This window comes from Pieris brassicae, chromosome 7 (genome assembly GCF_905147105.1).
Source record: "Pieris brassicae chromosome 7, ilPieBrab1.1, whole genome shotgun sequence".
Lineage (NCBI taxonomy): Eukaryota > Metazoa > Arthropoda > Insecta > Lepidoptera > Pieridae > Pieris > Pieris brassicae.
In genome coordinates, this window is record NC_059671.1 from 14,177,611 (window position 1) to 14,197,479 (window position 19,869).

The window sequence follows — 19,869 nt, forward strand, 5'->3', positions numbered from 1 at the left end:
TCGTGATTTATGTGTCTATTTACTTTCTATTTTTAATGTATCATCTTTTTAGTTTCGTTTGTTTTTTTTTGTTTCTGTTTAGTTTTGTCTTAATAACTGTGTATAACATGTATTTTTGTACTACTTGCCTATCTTATGTAATTTAATACATTATTATTTTTCTTTACTCACAGTGGTTGCCTGGAAGCGATCACTCGAAAGCGATAAGTCCGCCAGTTGCTCTCCTTTTGATTTAATTATGTTCAATTTTTTTTATATTGTAGTATAACAAAGTGTTAATAAATAAATAAATATTGACATACCTTTTTATGGTACACAACCTCAAAGATGCATGTAATTGTTTAAAGTAAGTATATTCACAATGTATTGACACTATAAAAGCCAAAAAGAACATTGTATGTTTCCATTAGATATTGTCTTTGTCAGTCTGGTTAATGGTTTTTATACACCTTCTATCTTCTGGTGTATTATTGAGAATTCTGACCATTATTGGCATAATCAGGAGAAATTATTTTCCGAAAGACAATTAAAGGAGACAATCACTAAAATACTATCAATAAATGATTTATTTATAATAAATATAGTAAATAACATCAGTCTATTTTTTGAACTCATGCATAATAATAATACTAGAATAAAATAGGGTCAGAAGTAAAATCAGTGTTATATAAAAAGAACAGTTTAGTTTTTATATTTGAACCAACATATTATTAACAATTTTAATATATTAACATTACTAACAGAAATATTAGTTACATATTGATTATAATTAGTAACTTAATAAGTGAAATAATCATTATTTATTAATTAATTAGTGTTTACTGCTATTAATAAAAGTTCAGTTCTTATTTAATTGTTTTTCATTTTTTTATATCATTGTTGTCTTAAGTATAAAAATGTTTTTAACTTCAATAAAACCCTAATTTTAAATGAGATTTATAAATAAGTACATGGGCGCTATCCGTTGATTCATTTCAATCAAGGCCTTGTTGCATTAATGTATGAAGATCTCGGAAAGCTGCACCTAACCTGCCCTGGAGTGTTTGTCTTTTGAGTAAAAAGGCACGAATGTCTATCAGAAGCTGGTGTATTTGAGCACATTTAGCATATCGTTCCTCTCTCGGAATGTCAACGCCAAGTGTACGTACGGGCGCGCTAACGTTCGCACGTACAACTGATGAGAAGTTACGTACGATAAGTCTTAGAGCATTACATCCACATTGCATGTATCTGAAATAAAGTTTTAATTATAATTTACCAAAATCGAATTTTAATAGTTGTTGAAATATCTATAAATCTTGAATAAACAAAATATTAGATCTCCCTTCTGAATGGACATGAGCTTACATGCGAAAAGTTGTTTTCCATACACACTACATATTTTATCAACAGCTATTAAGCTAAGATACTAAAGCTTGTAAGTCAACCCTGCAACATGATTTCACATGCCTGCTTGCAATTTTTAAGTACATATTTTCTATGATTACAAATAACACTTACGATTCATATTTGCTTTGTAACAACTCGAATATCTTGGGCAGCATCAACAAACATATATCCAAGTTCCACAGGGTTCTGTAATAGAAAAATTCCTTTACGTACGAAAGCCTAGTGACTTTTTAGAGAAACTTATTCAATTGGCTAACTTTTGTAATTGGTATAATAGTTAATTTTATCCATAAAATAACAATATAATAATACGGGAACCATAGATAACACTCTGAAACTTCCTCTATGAACTAAAAATCAGATTAAACTGTATTAAAAAAAATATAAGTGCCACATACAGAAAACCGAAACCGAAACATAAAGTGTTGTCGATTACTGTGTAGACACAGGTGCAAACTTAAAAAAATAATTATATACTTACGGTCTGTGTGCCATTACGTTTAAAATATCCAGTATAACAGAGGCGTCCTCTAAGGCAATAATCGACTCAAGGGCCGACTTAAGGCTCTTGTTTACTCTTACTGAGTGGAAAATCTGGAATAATAACAGGTACTAAATATTCTTAAACATTATACTAAAGAAATATCTTATTTTATTTAACCACCCATCGTTAACGGTGATAAATTGTTTTTTGTAACTACCCGCAATTTTTAAATATTATAATAAATTGATTTTGTCGGAAATGCAGGGTGCATTTATACTAATTACTATTTATACTAAAAATAAAACGAGGATATATTTGTAAGTAATGAATAACCTCAAAAACTACTACACCAATTAAAAAAATCTTTCACTAATACAATGCTACATTATACTTAAGTGAAATACATGGGCTTTATTTATATCCAACATAAATAAAATAAAGGTAACCACTTTGATAATAAGGTGTATAACCTGTAACGCCCGTTGTCTAGCACAGAGAACAGCCATCATGGAGTCATGTCCCCTCATCATCACGCCAAGTACTTCTTGTTCGCTAGGCTCTGCACCGCCCCCGCGACCTCCACGTCGAGCTCCACATGCAGTTAGACCACGCTAAAAATAGGATATAAAACTATTTTAACAATTGTTAGACAGAGAAAGAAAACATCGCGTATATCATTATCTCACTTTTAACGTGTAACCGACACGTGACTCGTGATACAAAATATCGTATATTCACTACATATTCTTTTTGTTTAAAAAATAAAATTTAACTTTAGCCAAATGTATTTTTTTTCCAAAAATATTTTTTTAATCGATATCTTCCTTGTAGTCAATACTATAAGAGTTTAATAAACAAGTTCTAGAATGTGATTTTTGCTGATCTTTTGTATAATTTTTACCGGCACAAAATCATCCAAATCCAATCCCACAGGTTTATCAATAGAAAGGGGAACAAACTCTAGCTCTGGTTCTCTTTCTGGTGCAGTTTCAACTGTCCTGGTTATAACTCGCTCCCGGGTGGCCGTATCAAATCTTGTTCTAAAAAAAAATTTATTTTATTTTCGTAAAAAAATATTCTGTAAGCATATTGAATCTTAATATAATTATTATAATTTGGTAACGTCATCACTGTCAGCCAGGATATTGTAAGGTCATTGAAAGACAAGAGAAATTTGATATTTAATATGAAATAAAGATATATAGGTATAAGAATTTTTTACCTAGCGTTCTGACTAGATGCTCTGGTAAACGATAGAGATCTAGGCCCTAATGATGTTGGGCCTAAGGAGACTTCACTGTTACTTGGCCGTAGATTATTTCCCGCTGAAAGAGATTTTACAAAAATATCAACCATTTGTTAAACTAAATTACTAAATCGTTGAATTTAAGTATTCTTGTAAACAAACAAACAACCAAAAAGAACAAATTATATGTATTTTTTTTCATTTTCATCTCGGCTAAGGGAGCGTTAAAGTATTATGTAACGAATTGGAGGGTGTTCTTCTTGTAAAACGTTACGATGCGGGGCGGCGATTGAATTACGCGTTATCGTTAATATTAGTTTCTACTTTCCAGTACTTTACACCACATAATGGTAACCTTTAGGTGTAAAGAGTCACTGGGTTGTCAAGACTATTTACTATTGGCTATAGAAAACGATACGGCGAGTTTTATGGAGGGGGGATCCAAGAATCTCCAAAAACCGCGTGGCGTAATACTTGAACGCTCCCTAAGTAAGGATTTTTTTTCTTTCATTCAAAATTAGAATACCTACTATCGCAATAATACCCAGAACTTACGCGATAATATATTAAGTCGTAAAACTTCGCATACTTAAATAAGTTAATTTTGATAAAAAGGGCGGTAACAATAAAACTTTGGGTTCTCGTAAACCGGATTACTTATTTATATTGACCTATAATTAAACCACAAACCTAAGCTAAGCAAGAAAAAAGCAATAGCCGAAACTTACATATTTCGGTGTTCGATTTCGTTTCCTTGTATGAGTTATGCCTGTTAATCGATGGCGCCTGAACGCTCACAGTGAAATTGTTTATGGTTGATGTTTGCGCGTTTGTTAATAAGCTGTCATCTTTATTGCTGTCAAGTATTCCTGTCAATATTAATACCAAGTTAGTACGAAGCTTAAATTTAAAAAAAAAATACGCTATTTGAATTTCACGTTCTCGTTAATTCGTTCACCAATTTCCAAATCAAGATTTTCGGAGGTATGATAAAAATTATAAAATCTAGGAATAATTTTATTGATCTATCGTGTTAACTATACGAATTATAACAAAAGAGTACAAATCGCGTTTTAGTATAGGACTAAAAACGAATACCAATACAACGGGACACGAAAAAATTGTTGCAAATTTTCGAAATTAAGCATCCGCGGTTTTCATCAATAGATTAAGCAAAGCAACGTATTCCATGTGAGATGTGGTATGACTTACTGGGAAACTCATTTCTCTTCTCCAACACGGGGTAATGGCTAGCGGTGGGTATACGCGAGTGTTCAGGCCTTTGCCTCTGAGGGGGCGAAGGCTGGGGCGAAGGGCGAGGGGGCTCCTCTAGCAAAAGGTCACGTAAAGACGTACTAACTGCACTCTCGAGTTTACATTCGTGCCCTGAAAATAAAAATATGTTTTATGTATAAAACCTCAATAGGTTAGGACCTTGTTAGGTTTAGGTTTGTCGATGAACTATCGGGCTTTTATGCCAATGAAGTATGTTACTAAGTTTCATCACAATTTCTCGGAAACTTTAAGCTTTAACATCTCGATAAGAGATGTTCTTTCATTAAATTCGGTTCCGTTTTGACTATAGGTATCAACGCATTTCTGGCCATGTCAACGCAAATAATCTTATCCTATTTATTATTATTAATTTACATAAATATATACATTTCCTTACAGACTATGTTAACACGATAAATTCAAGAAAAAAAGTAAATATAATAAAGTATATAAAATTAATCACATAATATATGCAATACCGCTAGGTGAATTCACTCTGCGATCATATAAATATGTTAATAGTCTCGGAGACAGCATTCAGTAGGCGCAACGTCTTCAAGGGGGATCCGGTTAAAGGGCTGGTTGGTATCGCACACCACCTTGGCCTTCGCTGTCGCACATATGCCATACAAATAAACCGAGTTCTTGGACCAGATTATCCCCCGCAAGACTTGCAGTATATAGTAGGCCAACTGTAGGTTCCATCTGATTTTCAATTTATTTTACCCTACCACCCCTAAGACAAACGATGTCGGGCCCATTAAACCATAGTAGGGATAGACGTCATACATTCCGATATAAAGGTATCGTGTAAATTAATTTTGTATGAGCTTCATCATAAGGCAGGACATTGGATGCCGGTGCCGAATTAGGCAACCCCCCGGTAATCTGGCGCCTGTCTTATCCGACACTCCCTGTAATCCGACACGGTCTATTATTTATTACTCTTCGCTAATACATGATTGAACAAGTATATTGTGCTCGACGTGTAGGATATTGTTTTGCTGTTTAGTTGGAAGAACTTATGTTCATTGTTTACTGTTTATTCATTGTATATTACGTATTGCTACCTAGTAATGTCGTCTCACCAGCTCAGAAGCGAAAGCACAAAAGACTGACAATTAAAGAAAAAAGTGATATTTTAGACCGCCTAAATATTTTAATAGTGCAAGTGGATGCGGCGTAGACTGCAGAGTACATACATATAACATATAGAATCTTATCATTGGATTTGTAATTTATAGGATTTCAAGGTATTTTTTTGTAAAAAAGAATTCGGACTATCTCAGTACTCTATAGTCCGAAACTGCCGTGCAAAATATTTGTCGGATTACCGGGGGTCCACTGTAGTTGCATGCGTAGCCCAAACAGACGAGTTTCACACTCGTTACACTACATACTGCTAACCATAGCGTTGTACAAGCTTGATATTAGTGAACATTGTTGCCCTTAAAAGCACAAATCCCATTGTTCCGTATGCTTTTCTCTATATGTCCACAACATGATCTCGAAAACTCCGATTGGCATCAACTCACATTCCCGGGTCTCTTACTCATATTGATGCAATTTACTGCGACTAAATATCACCACGGTACATTAGTCGATGTTTAATTGGAGTTTTTTTTTCGCTCCACTCACAAACTGTCTGTATGTGCGTTCACAGTCGTCCACCTCATGTATTGACAGCAGTAATTTCAGATCGTCTGCAAAAGGAAGGCACGGCTTACCTACTCAAATACTTACCTGTGGTAAATTGTTCACCATTTTGCAAACTGCAATGGCCCTAGATTGCTTCCCTGTCTCACGCCTGATTTAGTGATAGTGATGTTTATAATTTCTTACCTGTCACAGAGAAGTCTTCAGACGAAAGGCTCGTAGCAGGCGGCGGTGTCCGTGTCACTAAAATAAATTGTTCATTTAATTTGTTGAACTCAAAGAATTTAATCTTATTGTATTAATAAATAAATTGAATGTTTGAAGCGTATAGTTTCGTATTAAACTATGGTCTGACAGCCATAGAGTCGCCTATTAAAGATAAAGGATTTCTCAATCAATGATTTAAATAATTTCACAATAGATCTGAATAATCTTATGTGCGACGCTTAAAAAGCATTTCACTGAGTTATGCTCTTGCATCGTTTTTAAGATATAATATTTAAATTATATGTTTAGTTATCTGCGTATGTTCTTTACCTACAGTGGGTTTAGAAAGGCCATAACGAGAAAGAAGTTGAAGCAAATCTACTGTGTTCTAATATCCGACGTAAATAGAAAAGCATTTCTAAAATGAATAGTTAGTATATCAGATAGTAGTTTTGAAGAAGCAGCATAAATTAATTTTTCTACTGTAGCAATAAGGAAATGTCAATTGTCAAAATGCGCGCGTGAAGAAAAAGGGTGTTTAAGCTTGCTATAAGTGCTACTCACGCGCTCTAGAGGGTCGGAATATCTCAGTGTAGTCATTAATATTGGATATAACGGCACCTGACTCCTCGTCTGCTTCCGTCCCGGACGTCGACTCCTCTGCTGTCTTTTCGTCAAGGAGCGTAGGTCTATGTAATACTGGAAGTATTATGAGTAATGTTTACAACTGTTCTTTTAATAAGACTATTATTTAATGGTATCATGATTAATTAAATACATTAATCGGCAGTCATTTATTTGAGCAGTGTTGGCCTAGTGGCTTCAGCGTGCGACTCTCATCCCTGAGGTCAGAGGTTCGATCCGCAGCTGTGCACCAATGGACTTTCTTTCTGTGTGCGCATTTAAAATTCGCTCGAACGGTAAATGAAAACATCGTGAGGAAACCCGGTTGCCTTAGACCCAAAAAGTCAACAGCGTGTGTCAAGCACTGGAGGCTTATCACCTACTTGCCTATTAGATTAAGAAATTATCATGAAACAGATACAGAAATCTGAGCCCCTACCTTAAAAAGAGGGTAGCGCCATTGAATTATTTATTTTCTGCTGCTTGGTTAGTTTATACAAGTATGATGTTTAGTTAATAAAACATTATCAATGGTTATATACACGATGATTTAGATATTTCGTTACAAGTGCATTTAAATACATAAAATGCCATTATATAAAAAAAATATATAAAAAGTGCAGTCATGAATCCAACCGACGACGCATGGTTGAAAGTCACACACGTTACCAAGCAATTTAATATATTCCAACAGATATTATATATTGTATAAATCATTTGGCATTCCCATTGTTTGTTAGGAAAACAATTGAATTAATTAAGGCCAGAATTTTCTCTAAAGTTAAATATTACACATTACAACTTTACAAATATCATAATAGACTTACCCTCCTTAGCTGGTTTTTCCTTTGAGAAGCTCTTCCGCACGGTGTGACCTTTTTGGAACGGTGACAGGTCTCTTACCACAGTCGGAGCAGTCGGAGGGGGGCCTCCAAATGGATGGACCTTACTCAAGTCCACTACTGATAGCACTACATATGTTGAATGGAAAGATCCAGCTATCTGTTGGTGTAAACAAAAAGTTTTTTTTTATATAATGTTCCTACATTCCATGAGTTACCTCAAACACTATTTATTTAGAATCATGTAAGAGTGCAATACCAGTTTAGGAACATAATATGTAAATAAATTATTGATACAAAACATTATTTATTAAACATATATTTAAAAAATAGTGTTAATTCATCCACACATACCATTGCAGTTTTTAAAATAACTGCAATATCATTCAGTAGTTGAGTTTCCAATATTACATACAGAAGGAATCTAAATTAGTTGTCATCTGTACTCGATGTGCCTTTGGCATTGGCGAGTTTTTAATTTAAAAGATTCAAGTTTTGTTTCAATGCTAAGTCTACAGATTACATAATAACCCACTAACCAGCTGAGTTTGCGCAACTGTCATATCATGTATTTGTCCCCAGTGACCTGTTACAGTATCTAGGACTCGGGCAGGCTCCCATCCTATTACATGTAGGCCATCATTACCACAACCCAACAGTGTGGTACCATCATCACTGAAGGCCATATGTCTGACAAAGAGTATTACAATTAAAGACCAAACTATTGCCATATAATAAAACTTAATGATTGCTAAATTATTACTTTTAAATTGATGATATAAGATTAAAACAACTTAACAACAAAATTTTAAACATAGAAAGCATTTTAGAATTTTTAATAATGCAAATAAAACATACCTTATTGATGTGTTATCTTTATCAAACTTAGACACCAACTGAAATTTTTCCATATCCCAAAAGTTAACTGTTCTATCCGAGCCACAACTAGCAAGCAAAAACTCATGTGGATGGAACTTAACACAGGTGACAGCCGATGTGTGTTCCATGAATTCTTGCAATACTTTACCAATTCTAACATCCCAAACTTTAACTAACCCTGTAATAATTTACAAAAGGCATTTGAATTAATATTGAATCTAAGATTGTGATATAAACAGCATTAGCGGGAAAGGTGTGACATGTTTTCAGCTTTAGAAATATAATTAAAGATTCTGTTTAGAAGAATTTCATAAAGTCAAGAAATCTTGAGTGATACAAAAAGTGATACTGATATGATTAATATTAAGGTCACAATATTGTTATTATATTTAATCATTATTAAAAATATATATATTGCAAGGTTAAGGCTAGAAGCAATCATCAAGAAGTTATTTCCTACAGCTACAAATTAATTAATACCAAACTGATATATAATTACCATCTTCACATGCAGATGCTATCCATTGACCGTCAGGGCTGAACTGAAGACTATTCACAGCTAGACGGTGACTTGAATAAGTTACAATACAACCTCTTTTTCTGGTATCCCACAACTTTATATGACTATCGCATGATCCAGTGGTCAAATAGTCACCATAAGGATGAAAGTCCATACATTTTATAGCTCCTTTGTGACCAGTAAAAGTTCTCAACAGTTTTGCAGCCTCTAAGTCCCAAATTTTTAGCGCACCAGTTTGGGAACCAGCACAAACCAAGTCTTCAGAATGACCAAAACACACACATTCCACTGGGGTAGTATGTCCACTCAAGCTCTGAAAATTGGTTATGCATTAAATACTATATGAAAAAGAAAGGTGTTAAGACGAACAGATTTTATGAATTTTAAAACACTTAGAACACACCATTAAACATCCCTGTCTACCAATCGCCCATAAATTCACTTTTTTATCATCGCCTCCAGTAGCCAATACTTGATTAGATTTATGTCCCATGGCCAAACAGTTGACATTCGCTTTGTGGGCGACAAATTCTTCTACAAAAAGTAAAATACATTAATATTACTAACTTAAAGAAAACAATATTTCATACTTCTTTTCATCAATAATACATACGAAGTTTCCATGATCTCCTTAGCGTATCCATAATTATAAACCATTCCTTGTTCTAGTCTCGTTTTACAGGTTTTTGTATATTCGATTTTAATCACTTCTTCATTTTCGATCTTAGTACGATCGTGATAGCCCTATTTAAATTAAAACCGTATGTTGAAATTTGCGAAACGGATTTACACAAGAATTTCAGTAAAGGCTTGTGCCTTTCATTTCATTTCCTAAAATTTATAAAAATAGATTTAGAGATATTTTGTATTGCAATTTGTATTCATATAAAAGTTACTAATGTCAGTTGTCACCACAGTTTATCAATTGCTTACAAATTGTCATTGTCAAATAGACTGCAGTTATATATACATATATTATATATGTTTGCAAATTACAAGCTAAAGAAGCGTTAAACCGTAAACTTTATCCAGTTTTCAATTACTTATTAAACATTTTTAGCTTAGTTTACTCCCAAGTCCCATACACCACAAGTGGTTAATTTATAAGTGTTATTTCTAAGTAAATCTCTAGACAGTTAATTAAAGATCAATATTTAATCAAGTCGCTGAAGTTCCGTCAGACAAGTGAGTGAACGAAACATTTAATGAGTTTCCTAAACTTTCCTAGGTTGTTGCCTATTTATAAAGGAGGTAAAAATGCAGAACTGCAGGCCCGCGAGCGCATGCAGTCGCTATCGCGGGGACTGTGGGGATGGTTGACTCTTATCGATCTGCTAATCAGAGGAATAGAGATAATCCCGACCCACTAAAAATTTCCTCCTGAGCCCTCTATATCGCCTGCTGTACTGGACACATTCATTCTGAATGAATGACGTCTGGCATCCCATTGAGTCACACTAGGCATTCAACCCAGGGAACTCAGGCGAATATGCCTGCATACGGGCTCAGCGACGGCGCAGCGGAACGCTGTTGGGCAAACGCTGCTCGCGTCTCGCGAAATAACAATAACTAATGAAATAATCATGGCGAAGTCTTGTTTTACATAATTAATTAACACGCTGGCTTTCTGTCAGACAGATAGTTAAACGTTTTCGACGCTGCTTTATTTAAATGAAAATTCTAGCGAAATGATTGAATACCGATATTTAACTAACTGTCTAGAGATTCAATTAACTCTCTGATTTAACTTTACTGCGACATAAACATCATACGACTAAAGTTCTAAGTTGAAGTCTGTCACTGTCACTGTCAGCTTAAACGGAATACCTTTTATATACAAATGAAATTATCTACATTTCCAATAAATATGTATTATATTAACCAATTATTTTAATAATAGGCTCAATAATATCACGTTACATTAATAGTATACAGTTTAGGTAACAGTTTTAGATAACATTGCTAGTTAAAAATGTGTGCAACTAGTATACGCTTATTTAAAACTAGTTTTTCTACTTTATTATCACCAAGAAATGTTTTTTTACAAAGTTCAAGAAGTTTAATATATATTCAAGGTCAAGAACCAGAGCCAAAAATTAGGGAATATTTTTATTATATTGATCATCAAGGTATGGTAGGTGTTTTATTATCTATTATTAGTTTGATGGTTTTTAACAGTTCATAATACATATATATATTTTTTTTAGTTATTTCTAGATGATTCTAAAATGAAAAACTTTACATCATGCTTTAAGGAGAAAAAGTTTTTAGAATTCTTTTTTAAACAAATTCGTTTAAATAAAACTGGAAGATACCAAGAAGAATTTCCATATGTATCTTTGTGTGGACGAGAACGAAATTATATAAGATGTGATGATGTACCCATCGTTTTTACCCATATAATCAATAAGGAATCACATAAAATTCAATTACTTACCTATGCATACGTAGGAGAATCATTGACACATAAATTGATGCCTGAAAAAATATATATGTCCCCTAATACTGGAAGAGTATACCATCCTGCAGATGAAAAATATGGTGGAGTAGGATTAATAAGATCAAAACTTGCTATAGAATTAAGTAAACATTTCACTTTTGGAAATGGAGAATGCAGTCCACCTACTCATTTTACATGGAATGAAATCATTTATGACCTAGATCTGTTGTGGTTTCATAAAAAAGTACAACAGTATAATTTGAAAATTAATGACAATTCTGAATAAGAAACAATTATATCTTTAGTTGTTAGTACTTATTAACATTTTTTTAAAACTATATTTGAAAATATTCATTTAAGGAACTATTTATACAATATATATATTAAATCTGATTTTATTTGCCTAAATCAAGTCAAAAAAAAAAAAAGAAAAGAAAATCAGGCTTTTTCAAAATTAATGAAATCATACTTTTTAAAACAAGGAGCGTAATAAGACTCTACTATTATTAATATACATACATACATTTTATTATTAAGGGTTTTAAAATTACTAACTAAGCTTGTACATTAAAATTAAAAATTTATATTACACATAAAAAATAATGTAAATCAAACAAGAAAACACTTTCAGTGTAAATATGTAATAAAGATATTAAAAAGGCTTACTACCTTATCTGTTGTGCTTTTTAGATAATCACAGTTTTCTAATATGGCTACAGTTTCTTTGTGATATAATATCAATTGTAGTGTATTCATTTATTGTGATGTATGTTCTTTTGAAAATGATTGATAAGATCCAGTTTGTACCCAAGATATACCATGAGAATTCTCATCATTCTCCTTCTGTTTTAACATTTTATTTTTAGCAACATCATGTATCTTCGGATCATAGGGTTGAAAAGTGATGTAGTGCTTATCCTCCGTTAACGGTGCATCATACATGTGCTCATGGCTTAGTGTTACACATTCTTTAACTTTTTCTATAAATGCCTTTTTGTTGGTTTTGAACCTTAAATGGTAAATAATAAATTAATTCATAATGTCAAGTAAATCTTAATTTAACATGCAACATGATATATTAAGGATGCTAATCCTTTACAGAAAATTTTCCTAAAGTAGCCCATGCTTGAAGCACTTAATTTTGACAATAAGGAACAGGTTTGTTAAATTAGTTTGTTTTTCAAATTTATTTTAATCAATTAATAACAAAGAAAAACGCTCACATTTATATTGTAACCAATGATGTTAAAGCATATTATGGATATAAATAATAAAAAAATTGCTTACATTAACGATGCTTCATTATTGGCTGGTGCTTTTATGTTTATGTTATTAAATATCCAAAGTAAATATTTCAATATTTGCCAAATATGATTTTGTTTCTTATCCCACTGAGAAAAGACTTCATTAAGATTTAGTTGACCACTATTTGCATCTACAGCTGGGTGATATAACTGTGATGTAAATGTTATGCTCTAAAAATAAAATTACAATTAAGTATTTCAAAACCTACAGTTATTCATTCAAGCACTGCACAAAAGAATTTTAACATATACATAATAGACTTACAGGAACCTTATCATCTGGGAATTTTTCTGGTAAAGATAGTGTAAAACGAAACACTCCTTCAGTATATATTCCTGTTCTTACAAAAATCACACCATACCACACTGAAATAATAATTTAATTAATATGAGACTGAAATAATATGCATTAATCACATATAGATTTTTATGATATACTTACGAAACGAATTTTCATATGATGGTATTACATAAATTCCTTCCAGGTTTTCAGTTTGTAGCATACGGCTGAAATTAAAGTATTTTATTATTATATCATACCAATTGTAGTTTAAGTAATAAATAATATATTGCACGAACTTACTATTCCGCCATAATGATGTATTCCTGATGAAATATGGAATAGAGTTCCTTCATATTGCTGCCACTTTCTTTACTCATATGTATTTCTTGGAATATTTACTCGTATTTTAGAGGTACCCTGTTTATATTATAACCAAAACATTACTTCCTAAATATTTTAAAACATAAAAACAAATAAGTTAACAGCGAAATCTGTGGAAACAAAGTAAAAACACGTTTGTGAGAGTAAAATTATGTTAGCAAGATGAATATAAAAATAGTGCCATAACGCTAGTATCTAATTTTGAAAGTTTTAATATAATTTAGCAATTTTGAACATGATTCAGTAAAATTGTAAAAGTATTTAATATGATTAAATATAATAAATGCCAATTGGTAAACAACGGTCAATTGACAACTGACTACACGTCACTTTTTTTTTTTAATTTTATGGCCTGGTAACACACGTCACTAATGTCAATGATTCAGTCAAAATAATTGACCTAAACAGACAATATACATAAAATAGTTTTTATTCGAGTACTACACTAAGATCATGACATTATGTTGTACACTAGTACTCGACCTTCTAGGGATTGTAGTCCGTCCTCCTTCTTCCCACTGAGCATTCCAAGTAAATATTAATAATAACCAAAATAACTTTTTGATCCATCTGCCATCACAAATGCAGCAATGAGACCTCTCTGTTATGAGATGAGAACTCTTTTGTAAGTGTTACGACGTTTTATATGTTTGTAGGGCTTCGTATCACACCGTTTATAACAAGTCTTGTTTCGTAGACAGACGGAGACGGATTACTTAGTAATAAAAGCTAGTCTTTGTTGTCGTTAACAACAATATCTGCGATACAAGACTAAGGACACCGTTTAGACAATCAAGCTAGTCCAGACAATTTAAAGAAGAAAGTCATAACACGGCAACCATGTCTCAAAGACGAACGGCTGTATGAAGCTGTATATTACCGCTGTTTGGAGTTTACATACTATGTCTATGATTAAACTACTCCAATATAAACACTTAAAACGCGTTGTATTGGTTAATATTTTATTAGTTAATACCTACACATACATTAAAAAAACGAAATATCATAATGTGCTAGTAGCACAACGAGTTTTAAGATAATAGTGTTAGCTTCTAATATTTATTTAATTAAATTCTAAACATTTTTATGAAACATATTCTTAAGAATCTTGCTACAAGTGCGCATGTGCATTAAATAGTAGTATTAACGTCTAAAAATCCTAATTTTTATGATTATGTGACTGATAGATATTATTAACTTTTGTTTCCTTATGATCTAAAAAATTATGTCGAGCAATTGTCCATACACAAAAACAAAAATAGAAACTTTTTTTATAAATGTACAAATATGTAACGCCTATCAAAATCTATGAGCAAACTACGATAGTATCAGCAAGTACTCGTACACGTCAACAAGAAATGAAATATTTGACAGCGATTCACTAATTGTCCTTACAAAACTTAAATTACATTTATATACACACATTCTACAAGACTTTAGCGTAGTTTACTTGATTTATTTATCTTAATTTAAAAAAAATCTCTTGTCTTTATTGCCGACCACTTCTTATTGTTTGGCAATCTACGTCGGTATTCAAACATTCATCAAAGATTAATAAAAAGCCAGAATTTATTTCAGATTATTTAACCGAGACATGCGTTTGCAGCTAGGTGTCCTTCTAAATTCCTTTTTACCTTGAATAATTAGTTGTAGATACAGAGCTCAAGGAGTAAATAATATATTTGTTTAAACGAATTTTTATATTATAACTTTGCACCCTGTCTGGCTGACATACTAATACCTTCTGTTTAGTCAGCATTTCTCACCGAGAGGTGAAACGATACTTAAAATATGAAATTAGTTCGGTATCATCCTCCGTCGCGGACACACATTTGTTGGCTTCATTTTAATATTCTGTAATTTCTTACAATCAAATAAAAGTTCAGTTGTATCCTGAACTCATCTTTCTTTTTTTTAAAACCCAATTACTGGGACACTTCTAACAGAACCTTCGTGTGAGAAACAGTGAGGTTTATCTATTTTGAAATAGATACTTACTTCTTCAATGTTTTACTTATTTATTTTATCGAAATAGCGATTTGGTTAAATCTTTAAACTTGACTTTTCGGGATTAAACAAATATATTATAAGTAAATATATTGGTTTTATTTTGGTTTTCATATTAAATATGAAATAAATAAATAATGAAATTATATCTATTTTACTTGAAACAAAAAATTCATTGTTTTTATCAATACTATTATATTATGTAATACTAAAAATTATCTACTCGACATAAATCTTTATTATTTGTACATATTGAAATCCGTTGCGTCTGTAGGGTCCCGGGATTAGATCACCTGATCATCCAGGGATCAGGCGGCGCGCTCTGTCAATTAGTCGGGATTAACGTACACGTGGCCAAAGATTATCGAACATATCCTCTCTGTATTTAATTGGTGATACGTGTTTTTCAATTTTAATAGTTCTCTATATCTAGGTTAATACATGTTAATAAAAGACTTGAATGAACTACAAACTAGTTGCATAGATACAAACAAATTCATTCACCTATCCACCGGTCTGACCATTAAGTACATAATAAAATATTTAGATTTTCACAGTTATATGTTTAATTAAGTTTTATTTTCTTTTATTAAATTCCTAATTTTATCCTCACGCGTATCAATAACTTTAAGTAATTTTTGCCTCTCGGAAAAACTCTACTCTTGCATCCCCAAGTGATCGGAGACTGATCCTGACTCTTTAACTCATAGGTTATCAATAATTAAACAAATTTAAAAATAGAATCTCTCGCGAATTTACAGGAAGTTGAAAATTTGACTATATCTAGTAATTAATATCGAATGTTGTGGGTTTTGGCGCTATTTATTTATTTTAATTTTAATTGTGACAACGGTAATTGTATTATAATATGCGAAGGCAAGCGAATTAAAAATTTGATACAATACTATTAGGGATTTGCTTTTAGTACTATACTGGCTGTTATAGTTAGGCCCAATACCAAAATATAAAATAAATTAATTCTCCGTATGACGCTACACGTACCCTAGACGTATTCCTAAAAGTTAAAACCTCATAGCGTGGTTTTAAACAGTAACTTGTGTTTTCATTATGATATATGCAACTACATAAACTAACTACATCATAACTGGCTTGCTATGATGATAAAATCAAAGTATTTTTCTGATTCCTATTCGTCTACATTAGTACTGGAGAGTGATTTTAGAACTAATACTTTTTAATCCGTTTAAGCAATGATAGCTAATACATAATTTATTCAATAGCATCGATACATTTTGAATGGCGCAATGAGTCATGTTTACATCCTATAAGATGTCTTCACTGCATACAAATATCCTTGCATCTGGCAATAAACGTATTTTATTATAAACAAGCAGTCAATTTGGTTTTATGTAGTTATCTATGTTTAACGACAGACGCTTTCTTCGTAGAAAACAGACGTTAATTCGAGGAAACATATGGAAGATGGCGCTACCTTTAAAGTGCCGCTCACATCCATGGCTGAGCTATAAAACCAATGTTTAATGTATGATCGCTGTACTGTAATTTAAAACTGTGTAAACAAACTGTGTATCTAGAGTTTATTTTCCTCATTAGGCAAGCGTTAACCATTATAATTAGGTTCCGATAAATTTAGTTTAATTAAAAGGAAAATGACAGCTGAGTTGTCCGATAGTAACTATAGTACTTCGGTACAGCGATACATAATATAACAGAATAAATAAAATAATTATAAATAAATTGTGCTAGATTAGTTATCATAAAATTAACTGTGAGTTGATATATATCTTATAAAGTTAATACATGAAATTTGTTGGGGTTGTGTCTACTGATAAGACCTCAAACGAGAATAGATTATGACATATGTTTATAGACTAGGTTATGACTTACCGTCATAAGTATTGCTAGGAATCAAAACCCGAACCTCCGGATGCCTGCTCCCTGCATGTAGTGACAGAGGAAAGAAGTCAGTTCAGTTCTTTATCTTTGTCTCGTATGTTAACCCTTGTCTTGTGAAGACTTACAAGTGCATCTTATAAGTTTTCAAAGCATCCGAGTTACATCAAGTCATGCGTGATATGAGCACGGCGACAAGACTGGTTTATTTTATATCGAATTTCAACTCTTTCGAAAAGACGATACTCTTTTTAATATAGGCTATATGTATATATAGTTCGCTGCCTCTGCGTCTTGATATAACGCACTCTGAGTATTTGAATTGGATTACTGGGGAATTTTTCTTTTGGCCTATGATGCACTTGCTTTGTACAAAATCTAGAACATTCGGACACAGGAATTTATATACATTGCGTTTTATTAGTTCTATTGGTCATACCTATTTGGTTATAATTATTCGTAGATACAATTGCTGAATTGGCAAAATTACATACTAGATAATCATACGCCAAGATACCCACAAAGTATGAATAAAAGCAGTAAGTAGATCTAAAAAATAGCTACATACCCATGCCTTAATTTTGGTCAAATTGAATCCTCTCTGATGTACATTTTGTACAACATGCGGATGCGGGCAACAAGCCATATCGTTCCCACGCTCCACGCGGATTACACAAAATGCTCTTTTAGTGCTTCTTAACTGACCTGGGTTTTTTTTTGCACAAAATGCACTGATAAATCGCGGGTTCATTGTGAATATGGTGTTTTTTGCTGTCATCGATGTCCGAGGTACCTGCTTGTTTGACCGGGAAGGTGTCTAGCGTCACAATAAAAGATAAAATCATATGATAATGTAAAGCTTAGTTTCGCGTAAAATTTAATTCTGTTTTTTGAACCATGTTTTGACAAAAGAATTCCCTTACAACTTGTTTTATCGGATGGCTTCCATCTTGCTACTGAGAATGTAAGGTTTTGTGTCACAATAAAATATTATTCAAGATAAAAAGTTAGTTAAAGAATTCAACAACGTTTTTATGTCTGTGTTTTACAGTCAAGTATTTATCTTCGAACTTAGTCTACCTGAAATACCTACTCGATTCTACATAGGCATTAAGTTTATATTATTAAACGAGCACAGGAGGCTCACCTGACGTTAAGTAAGAGCACCTGACGGTAAGAGAGAGACTCATGGACAGTCACACAGCGAGAAGGCTCGTCGGTCACCTAGGAATCTGTGAGCTCTTTTCTTAAAAGATCCTATTGGCCTTGACGTTTCCATATAACTGTGGGGCGCGGTTGAAAGTGCCTTACTTTTTTCTATATATGTTCTTCTATTTATTTTATATAAACACACTTTCTTTGCTATTCATTGGTTTGCACATTAAATATATAACAAATAGATTCCCGCGTTTTCAAAAGCGTGGATTTTTAAAAACCCATTGAGCCGCGAAGTGTATGTGTTACGGTTCACTGTTTAATGATTAATTAAAAACATTTAAACAGCAATTAAGCTCATGTTTAACAAGCGGTGCATTTCCTTAGTAAATTACAAAATTAGGCGAGGGTGGAGGGTTCGCACAGGTGCGTTGCGCGTGCGTGCAACAGCCCTGCACAATAACATGTGTTGGATTGCCTAATAGCACTTAATTGCTATTTTATCAAGAATCCATAAGAAATTTTTACCTGATAACGGACGGTCTTTAAAGTTTATTTTCTTAAAAATCTAGATAAAATACACGGATATTTAACATAACAGAAAAAAATTCAATGCTAGTTATTTCAAATTAAACATATTTACAACTAACTTAAAAATGCATTTAAGATTTAAGTATGTTTATTACCAATAGCATATCATTAAATGAAAGCAAAAACAATGTGCATAATTGACATCTTTAAATGGTAGGTTATATGAAAACTTATATAATAATTATTGATTAGTTTATTTATTAAACACTTCGTTGCGAAAATCGATAAAAAATAATCATTTAGTAGTAAGTACGATCACATCTCTTTTTATTACTATATTCGCTTTTGTTTATGTTTACCTAAAAGTACATGAATGTCCCATGAGACTAATTTTGGATATCATTGCCAAGAACCTATGGGTTTAATAATAAAGTAAGTTTCATATGATAAATTCAAAGCTAATTCGACTATTATCTTCAAAATTGGTCCACAGACAGGATCTTTATTAGTAATTATAACAATAAATATATTTACAATATTCTCAACCTACATAGAAGAAAAAAATTTTTTTTTTTAAACTTTGGTCCCTTTAACGCTGGCAGTATTACCGCAGTTTAATTATGGCAGTATTGTAAAGAAAAGTTTATTTATTTGAAAACACTGCTATTAAAAGCCTTTACAATAAATGCGTTAATAATGTGTTTGTGCAGGTTTTATTAAAAGAAACCATTACTAATATTAAATCATGAGCAATCTGGTGCCATTCTCAAA

At 32.3% G+C, this 19,869-nt stretch overlaps 3 protein-coding genes across 5 annotated transcripts; 1 reads left to right on the forward strand and 2 right to left on the reverse strand.

The window, feature by feature from the left end:
* Positions 1–267: 267 nt before the first annotated feature.
* Positions 268–10,002, reverse strand: LOC123712139 (katanin p80 WD40 repeat-containing subunit B1). Of its 3 annotated transcripts, none has more exons than XM_045665112.1 (16): positions 9,736–10,002; positions 9,526–9,656; positions 9,102–9,435; positions 8,582–8,780; positions 8,263–8,413; positions 7,709–7,883; positions 6,879–6,956; positions 6,237–6,293; positions 4,332–4,505; positions 3,848–3,988; positions 3,096–3,198; positions 2,775–2,913; positions 2,344–2,484; positions 1,871–1,983; positions 1,501–1,575; positions 269–1,230 (listed from the first exon to the last, which is right to left on the reverse strand). In XM_045665112.1, exons 1-16 carry the CDS (start codon positions 9,764–9,766, stop codon positions 975–977), a joined length of 2,298 nt encoding a protein of 765 aa, XP_045521068.1. In that variant the 5' UTR covers positions 9,767–10,002; the 3' UTR covers positions 269–974. The 3 variants fall into 3 exon arrangements, with proteins under 3 accessions (XP_045521069.1, XP_045521068.1, XP_045521066.1); XM_045665110.1 differs by having other exon boundaries at positions 6,822–6,956; XM_045665113.1 differs by lacking the exon at positions 3,848–3,988 and having other exon boundaries at positions 268–1,230; positions 6,822–6,956.
* A 949-nt stretch (positions 10,003–10,951) lies between these two features.
* On the forward strand, positions 10,952–11,961 carry LOC123712336 (UPF0598 protein CG30010). The gene is made up of 2 exons (XM_045665364.1): positions 10,952–11,256; positions 11,330–11,961. Exons 1-2 carry the CDS (start codon positions 11,095–11,097, stop codon positions 11,846–11,848), a joined length of 681 nt encoding a protein of 226 aa, XP_045521320.1. The 5' UTR covers positions 10,952–11,094; the 3' UTR covers positions 11,849–11,961.
* A 294-nt stretch (positions 11,962–12,255) lies between these two features.
* Positions 12,256–13,820, reverse strand: LOC123712335 (AKT-interacting protein). The gene is made up of 5 exons (XM_045665363.1): positions 13,450–13,820; positions 13,309–13,373; positions 13,132–13,232; positions 12,850–13,037; positions 12,256–12,571 (listed from the first exon to the last, which is right to left on the reverse strand). Exons 1-5 carry the CDS (start codon positions 13,524–13,526, stop codon positions 12,319–12,321), a joined length of 684 nt encoding a protein of 227 aa, XP_045521319.1. The 5' UTR covers positions 13,527–13,820; the 3' UTR covers positions 12,256–12,318.
* Between the last annotated feature and the right edge of the window lie 6,049 nt (positions 13,821–19,869).

What these genes read in the sequence shown, in the direction of transcription:
- LOC123712139 (XM_045665110.1), bottom strand. Translation starts at nt 9,766, where the DNA reads ATGGATACGCTAAGGAGATCATGGAAACTTC. An exon ending in GGAAAAACCAGCTAAGGAGG is followed by an intron (nt 6,957 to 7,708) that starts GTAAGTCTATTA and finishes TAATACTTCCAG; the next exon opens with TATTACATAGACCTACGCTC. An exon ending in GAAGAGAAATGAGTTTCCCA is followed by an intron (nt 3,989 to 4,331) that starts GTAAGTCATACC and finishes TAATATTGACAG; the next exon opens with GAATACTTGACAGCAATAAA.
- LOC123712336 (XM_045665364.1), top strand. Translation starts at nt 11,095, where the DNA reads ATGTGTGCAACTAGTATACGCTTATTTAAAACTAGTTTTTCTACTTTA. An exon ending in ATATTGATCATCAAGGTATG is followed by an intron (nt 11,257 to 11,329) that starts GTAGGTGTTTTA and finishes TATTTTTTTTAG; the next exon opens with TTATTTCTAGATGATTCTAA.
- LOC123712335 (XM_045665363.1), bottom strand. Translation starts at nt 13,526, where the DNA reads ATGAGTAAAGAAAGTGGCAGCAATATGAAGGAACTCTATTCCATATTT. An exon ending in ATCATATGAAAATTCGTTTC is followed by an intron (nt 13,233 to 13,308) that starts GTAAGTATATCA and finishes TTATTATTTCAG; the next exon opens with TGTGGTATGGTGTGATTTTT. An exon ending in TCCCAGATGATAAGGTTCCT is followed by an intron (nt 13,038 to 13,131) that starts GTAAGTCTATTA and finishes TTTTATTTTTAG; the next exon opens with AGCATAACATTTACATCACA.